The sequence below is a fragment of the Cariama cristata genome, unplaced genomic scaffold, assembly GCF_000690535.1.
Source record: "Cariama cristata isolate BGI_N322 unplaced genomic scaffold, ASM69053v1 scaffold22278, whole genome shotgun sequence".
In the NCBI taxonomy this organism is placed as follows: Eukaryota; Metazoa; Chordata; class Aves; order Cariamiformes; family Cariamidae; genus Cariama; species Cariama cristata.
Window position 1 is genome coordinate 8,508 of NW_009633219.1, and position 8,302 is coordinate 16,809.

Below are 8,302 nucleotides of genomic sequence, written 5' to 3' on the forward strand. Positions count from 1 at the left end.
AATGAGCTAGTGCAAAGCTATGCACACAAAACCTTAACCTGTGAAACACCAAACAAAAAGTATGTTGAAGCAAGAGCATCAGGCTTTGCTGAACCTTGGTGCTCTAAGCCAGGCACTGAGATTGCCAGGGGCTGCTCTCCACACCCTGGTTATCTCTCCCCATCCTCCAAGTACCAAGGACAGTTACTGGTGAGTGAATCAGACCCTGAAATGGGTCAGGGATCCTCAGCGACTAGTAGAGATACATTTGCCAGTTTTATAGGCAACTGCAGAGCTCAGTTCACTCAGATTTTCCAGGAACTTGGCTGAAAAGCATGAGCTCATCCATCACAGACACCCAAGGAGCCTTTTGCAGCTTGCAACAGCCAGGGACTGCTGGGTCCGGCCAAGGGGAGCAATGCTTGCAGCAGTGCTACTAAGGAAGAGGTTGCTGCCTGGCTCTAGGGCAATATCAGGACAACTTAAATTCCCCATCCCTGTGTGTCTTCCCATGTGCCTGCAGGTACCTCCCTCTGAAATGGCTTGGCACAGGACAGCTCAGGCTTGGACACTTCAATGAAGCAGGTGCCAGCTGCAGCCAGGTGGTGCAAGGACAACTATCCCCAGCCCCATGCTCCATGTCCCCAGCAACCTCTGCCCTGCTTCTCCCCTGTCCCTCCTCTGCCCTTGTCCTTCCCTGCCTCTTCCAAGCCAGATGTCCCCCAGACCTGTTGATAAACAGAGATATTCCTGAAAAATTGCATCAGAACCAGTTTAGGCAGTAACTGCATCTAGAGAATTGAGGACATGATGACCGTGATGACCGCTGGCAGAGAAGGATGTGTGGGGAAAACAGATAAGCAAACAGTAGACTGCAGATCTGCCTTCCCTGCACGGGTCACTGCACTCCTATCTTCACATAAAAAGAGCCCACCAGCCTCCCCCCATGCATGGCCCCCCAGTCCTGCACAGGACAGGATCCCAGAGCCCCTGGCTTCCACTGGGCCTCATTTATAACAACCTTTGAGTCTGTTCAGCACCCAGGAAGAGAGAGAAACAGCTGTACCTGTTGTTAGGGACAAAGAGCTTAAACTCTCGGACATGGGAAGAATCCTTGGAGAGGATGATGTGACCTGTGAACTGGCCTGGGGAAAACCAGAATGGGAAGTCTGGTGGCTCGTTCAGCTGGAACTCAGCGTGGATCCTGAAACGAGAAAGGAGCTGTCAGCTGCAGTGCCGGGAGGAGGGAATGGATCATGCACTGCAGATGACAGCAGGGAAAAGTTATCTCCAGGCACCAGAAATTATGAAGCTAAATTGGGGCAGAGAGGTTCAGTTCAAAAAGCTTTTCATGTCACACAATGAAGAGAGTAAAAGACTGGAGCAGATCCCCTTGGTCAGGATCATCTCCAGTATTGGTGCCTTTTGGAATTGGGCAGTAAGTGTCCGTCCAGGAAGGACGAATTATGTTACCATTCCTTGAAACACAGGAACAGACTAAGACCCCTTCAGCCCCCCTTCCTGCTTGATCAGGCAAATAAAAGCTGTGTGTAACACTCCCAGTAGGACAAGAGAACAATTCCCCAGACTCTCCCCCTTGCAGAGGCACTCCAGCCCCCAAATAACCAAAATCTAACAAATTTCTTGCTAAACAGACTCTCCCCTTTCAGCCAGGGATAGCTCCAAACCAAGGGTGATGGAGAACGGCTGCTGTCCTGCATCTGGGCAACAGACCCTGCCTCAGCAGGGACTCGGTGACACTGGGAGCGTGGGTACCCAACTCAGGCACCAGCAAAGCATCTCACACAGGCAAGAGCTGCCTGTGATACCAGCCTCTTCCTCAAACTGCTTCGCCTCTCTCCCAGCCAGGACACATCTGGCCTTGCTTGGGAGCACAACTGCACATGCAATGACACACGCACTCTTTGCCACCGGCTCACAGCAGCCTTCTCCACTTCCCTGAGATACGGAACAAATTCAGAAGTGCCCCCCAACCCTAACATCCCGGACCCATGGCCTTACCTGAACGCTATAGTGTAGTAGAAGGTGCTGACGGCTTGGATGCAGGCCACAGCTCCTTGGGGAGCAAAGCGGGTTTTTACGAAGGGGCGTGGGTGGAACACGCTCAAAAGCTTGTGGATTATGATCTAGAGAAAGAATTGTAAGAGAGCAAAAATGAGAACAGTTCCTCCACTGCAGGTCAGCTGCAGCTCCAAAGTAACTCCCCACCAGATCATGAAAGCAAGAGAACTGCTATGACTTAAAAATTAGCTCAGAGACCTACCTAATCACAAAACAAGGAGATAAAGCAAGAGACTGCTTTTAAAAATAAACCTGTCTTTCATGCTTTTTATGATATTCCCATTGTTTGCAAGTTTCCATCATCCCAGTCGGCTGGATGTCTGAGTATGGTAAACTGATCTACGAGGCTGCCTCCATCAATACTACTTAAGACTTTGAAAGAGTGGGTATGCAATCAATAAACACACCAGGCTGCGAAGGTATATCAACTAAGTGATCGCTAACACCTACCCGGCAACCCGGGGGAGAGCGATATACACGCCTGGCTTTACAAACTATGTATACACATCATTTCATTTGTCAATGAAACCCTCACCTCTGGGGTGGCACTTGGCAATTGTTCCACAAGGCACCATCACTTCATATAAGTGCTTTCTGAATAATCCTCTCCCCTCCCTGTCCGGGAAAGACTAGCCTAAAAACCCAAACACTTAAACAAAGCAAGATGAAGTTACTCAAGTGAGCCTCATTCGGCCATGACAAACGCTTGGAGCTTTTGCCTGCTCTCAGTTTTAGGAGACAGTGCTCCTGGCTGTACACCGCAGCCTTTTTGCTCCTTTAGAAAGTCCAGGGAGACATAATGCAATAGCCTTTTCCCTCCAGGGATTCCTGCGATTCATCTAGGCTATAAGGCAGAACATTTATACAAACTATCTCTCACATATATAGAAATTGAGTTTCATATCTCACCTCTTTGCCCTTGGGAGGCGGAGGGTAAAATCTGTTGTTGGAAAGATACCCAGTGAAGATGTTCAATTCACTAGGAATTATCCACCACGGATCCCCAAGATCCAGTTTATTCTTTGGAGGAAGAAAGGCTTTAAACTGCCTGGCAAGCATCATGCTCATAGGGACTGCTGGGGCAGTCCAATTCCTCAGCCCAGACAGAGCAACATGAGAAATCTGTGAACAAAAGACACTATCAGAGCCTAGACCGGACTCTTCAAACGTGCAGTAGTGCTCATGGATGTAAGCAGGCTTTGGAGAAGCGGAAAAAAAATATATCACATTTTAAATTCTTCCTACCATCCCAAACACCACCAAATAGTTCTGTCAACTTTCCATTACGTGAATAACAGGAAACAGGAGAGAGGGCAACATACCACATAACACCACTGTTTTGGACTTAGCTCCAGGAGAGCCATCTCTAACGTCTGCCTCAAGCTTCCCCGGAAGGGTGTATTAATTGAGGCATAGTGCTGCTGAGTGCACTGAAAACAATGAAACACTGCAGAAAGCAGTGAGCTTGCTCATCAAAGCAAATCCCACAGGCTTGAGCAAGACCATCTCCCCCTCCTAATGTGCTAGCACTTATTCCTGGTGATGTTACCAGCCCATTGGACATGTTTATACCACAATTTCTGGCCACACACATCCTGCATCACACTTACTCCCAAGAAACCATCTTTGCTCTTTGTCATCGTTTCCATGACCAAAGGCTGGAATTTAGCCACAACGGACAACGTCTCCCCACTTGGATCAGGCGTCTCCTCCTCTTCAAATTCTGAGATGGGAGCAACCCCTAGACAAAGGGACAGGAATTTAAGCAGCTGTTTCTCCTCCCTCCCCTTTTAAGCAATTGGGAAGTGATTACACATTTATCCTGGCAAATCCAGGAGCACTGGGAGTTTCCCAGCGGCAGAACTCAGACCCACCCCAGAGACCAGCTTCGGCTGCATGAATTAAAGGGGAGCCCTCCTTTTAGCGGACGACTCTCTAAACCCCACGGCTCCGTTAAGGAGCCTCATTTCACCTAGGAGAGATCAGAACACATGCTTTAGCCAATTCATTACAGCACAAGCAAACAACTGTCTGTATTTCAACTGCACTGTAAGCTCTCCTCTACTTGATCTTCACCACACTTCTTCCTGCTTGGCACTACCAAGGGACATTTGCTACACGCTGATACAGTCTCCAAACACAATCTTTCACAATCGCTATCTGAGAGAGACCGCTACAGCCAGAGGAGCGTATGAATGAAACGCTGCAACTCACTAATAGTTTTGGCCTAGCCTGGGCTGAGCTGTATTTGTTGCGTTCACCCATCCCAAATCCCCTTTAAGCTCTAGACAAAGTAACTTATGTACTTTGCTAGTCCAGCAATGGGATCTTCCGTCTTATAAAAACTCTACTTTGTGAAACTGATGTCCAGTGCTTAAGCCTTTTCAAAAACATGTAAAGCTTAGCAGCCTCTCTTCATGTAAGTAAGACCCAAAACAGCACCCAGAAAAAAAATAAAGACATGAATAAAAATTGTTGAGTGCATTCTCTTTGGCTTTTGTTCAGTCTGTGCTGAGAGAGCTCTGCAAGGTAGACAGATACCTACCCGTCAGCTTCTCAGCTATCGGCTTGAACTCTTCTGGACTGAGGTACAGATCGTTGTTTGTGTCCAGAGAAGAAAAGAGAAAGAGCCCCTCACTTCCCAAAGACTTCAGTGCCAGCTCCTAGTTCGGGAAGAAGAGGCAAGTGAGATTTCAGTCCAACCTCTTGAAGAAATTCACTCTGGCCCCTCTCAGCTTCAGAGTTAATTTGCATTCTTTCCAGCACACAAACACAGCCATCAAATCGAAAGATTAACGCCCCTTGGCAGGATTTTGTGCTATTTGCAATAGGGATCGGTGTCCAGGAACTGTTGGCATGAGCATATTAAAACTACATCTGGCTGAGTAATTCAAACTGAATCATTTGCTCAGAGTCAGCCTGAAAATCTTTTGACAGAAAAATTTCCAACTTTTTCCAGACAGTTAGTCCTAAACCTGCAGATATTCAGAGCACCTGGAGATCATGATTTCTGTAATTAACTGATGTGCAGTGAAACAAAGGCAGTCAAATACATGAGTATCCACATTACAAAAACACAAAGGAAATGAACTGAGCCCTTGTAACTCTGCAGAAAGCAACTTAACTTACACCGGTGCTGAGATCCATGCCAGCATTACTGCACAAAACCGCCCTGCTCGAGTCAGGTTCCCCTCCAAATCTCCAGCCTCAGGACTAGATAGAGCATTTTGGCCCCTTGCTCCGCAGGGAGCACTGCCTACTCATTCAACCATACCTTGGGCAGCCACACATCCCATGGTCTTCTCCAGAAACTTCTACAGCCACCCTGTGCCGCAGTTTCTCCCTCTGCAAGGCCCACATGGAGATCATCCAGTGGAAAACACCACTGAAATGCAGTATCTCCCTTGGAGCGGCCCCAGAAAGGCTCTAGATGCTTCTAGTCATTTCCACTCGGCAGCACTCAGCACTGAAGGGAAAGGGACAACTTGGAGGCAGAACAACAGAGCTCCACGTTGGTGTGAGAGGAAGAGAGACACACAGCAGGTCGGACAGGCCCATCACTGCCAGCCAGCCTGCAGCACATCCCCTGTGACCCATCATTTGGGGCAGCTTCCCCTGCCACCCCCGTGAAAGCCTAAAGCTGCAAGGATAAATACTCTGTATTCTGCTGTTTAACTGTGTTTATTCTCTATTGCCTGCAGCACCATTACCATCCCCAGAGCTCCTGAACTAGTTTATTTTCCATCTGTTGCCTGCCAGCCTGAAGCAGCACTAATGCAGCCTGGAAGGCTTTACTCCCGTCAACTGCAGCAACAAAAGCACTTAAGAGCCTTCCAGGGCAGTTTCAGGACTGAGGCAGACAGAAATAAAGACCCTGGAATACAAACCAGAGATCTGGATGCAGATACAGCTGAGGAAGGACAAGGAGGGGAGCACGCAGGAACTACACAGCTGAAAAAAGGAATGAGGGAACAAGATGGTTATTTATCTACGCAAAGGAACAAATTCACTCCGGACCGTCCACATTCCTGCGGCCAAAACTGCACCTTTGCTTCCCAAACGAATGGGGATGCACATCCTTGGTCCAGTAAATAGATAACAACATCTTCCTGAGCAACTGCCCTAACAGCCAGGTGCCAGGGTCATGTCATGAAGCCTTGGACCAGGCTTCAGTACCCCTCTCGGCTCTAGATCTTGCTTGTGCACAGCACGTAATGCATTAACCTCATAAGGGCCCGTGTGATCGCTCGCTGTCTGGGAGCCGGCTCACGGCACAGGGAAGCGTGCAGAGAGCGCACGATGGCTTCCTCCTCTGCAGAGGAGGCTGTCCTGGATGCGTACTGAGCTCTGAAGAGACGGTCCATTTCCTAGTCCTCTCCACAGCGCATCAGCGATTCCCTGCTGATGAATCTTTTAGAGTCTGTCTTCTTTTTGCACTTCACAGACATGGACCTCAAGGGATGGGAGGCAAATGAGAAACAAAGTTTTTAGTTGGTTAGACTGCCTGCTGCTGTAGTATTAGGAAAAAGTCACAGTCGTTAATACTTAACAGGGCTGAAGGCAGGAAGAGACCCAGTTATACCCCACACATACAGAAGAACATCTCTGACTGCATCCAAGACAGCAGAACACGAAAAGTGGAATACAGATGCCCTGTGTTGAACATTAGCATCCAAAAATCAATCTACAGATGAGAACTGAAAGCACGCTCCCAGCCCCTCAGCCTGCAATTTCACATAGGTTAAGCAATAAAAACCCATCAGCTGCAGAACCATCAGATAATTATTCCTACAACCGCACCTGGCCAAAGATACGGTAGCTTTGCGGTCAGGTGACTTAGGTGCGTGCAGACATCTTACACGCGTGCCAGCAGCCGTCTGAATGCAGCCCTCCCTCCTACCAGGACTGGTACGGGGCTCCCGCCTGCTCCAGACGACGCTGGCAGCCCCAGAGCAGGGTCCAACAGCCACTTCCCCAGCAAAGCTGGGCTCCAGGCAGCACTGGCATGGCGTGTCACTTCTGCACAATCCTGCCGGACAGATCGCTCCCTTTGGAAACATTCGTTTCTACACTCACAAAACACAGCAGCATCGCATGAACCCCTCCGCACAGCCTCACCTGCAGCAGGAGCTGCACACACGGCCAGAAATAAGACCCCAGCCACGGAGGAACAAAGACTTCTGCAGAGCACGCACCAGTCCTGCTGCACTCAGTCAAAAGGGATGATAAAAATTATGTTTAAAAGGGGAGAGAGATGTCAGGTCTTGGCCTTTTGCTTTCAGATAACATTCACGTTAAAGAAAGCTCTCCAGAGCTTGTGGGTTTTTTTCTTTTTTCTTTCTAATCTGGCATTATAAGAAATAAAGAGTTTCCCTGTTTGTGCCAGAGGAGTAAGACTGAGCTTTTTCAGTCTTTTTGTAGAGGAGAAGAGTTGCGGTTTTCACAAAGAGTTTTCTTCTCCCACCTGCTTGTGGGTTGTTTAGCTAAATAAACACTTCCACAGAAAGAGACAAGACATATGTTTTAAGCAAGACAAGGAAAAATAAAAACCTTGGGCTGTTCACATTTTGTTCTCCTCTCCAGCAGTACCCAGTCACAGTTGTCTCCCTGTCCTCTAGAACAAACAAAACCTCCAGAAGACCTGTTTTGGTTTTTTTTTGCCAGGCAGGGCTGAGGTCCTCTCAGCCAGCCTGTGAAGGACTGTCCTGACCCTTCTGTCCCTGTCGGAAGAACTCTTCTAATTAACTGGTTTGAGCCATTTTCCCCTTTTTGCAATGCAAGAAGAGACAAAGAAAAGAGGCATCCTTTAAAAGCATCCTTTAAAGAGGCATCCACTTGTCTTTTTACTATAGAAATAGTAAAAAAAACAACAAGAAGTCTACTCTTCTCCGTGACCCTTTTTAGATGTTCAAGGATGCACGCCGAAGCGAAGAGCCAGGGAAGTACGATCTTTAACAAAGGCATGCTTTCTCCAAAGTACGCAGCAGGCATTTGAATTATATGGATTACAATCAAAACTAGTGTCAATCGGCCTAATTTTAAATAAAAAGTAAAACATAAAACCCCTAAAAAAACCTTCCAGTTTTTCAGCTCACGTCCTCCATTCTTTTGCTGCTTCTACAGCATCTCTAGTATGACAAAACCCCCACCAACACCTCAGCGTTTGGGGTCTTTTTTACAGGGAATAAAGCAGGAAGGAAAGACGCCGTCAGAGGCCACGTCGAGAGCAGGGCTGGGGTCT

At 48.0% G+C, this 8,302-nt stretch overlaps 1 protein-coding gene across 1 annotated transcript in view; it reads right to left on the bottom strand.

Moving 5' to 3' along the window:
• Positions 1 to 4,724, bottom strand: part of SEPN1 (selenoprotein N, 1) — a gene marked incomplete at its 5' end in the record, with an annotated part of 10,874 nt that extends 6,150 nt beyond the window's left edge. Inside the window, 5 exon segments of the mRNA XM_009706685.1 lie at positions 1,046 to 1,183; positions 2,002 to 2,126; positions 2,971 to 3,183; positions 3,672 to 3,802; positions 4,607 to 4,724. Coding sequence (XP_009704987.1) covers positions 1,046 to 1,183; positions 2,002 to 2,126; positions 2,971 to 3,183; positions 3,672 to 3,802; positions 4,607 to 4,724 — 725 coding nt within the window.
• Positions 4,725 to 8,302: the final 3,578 nt, after the last annotated feature.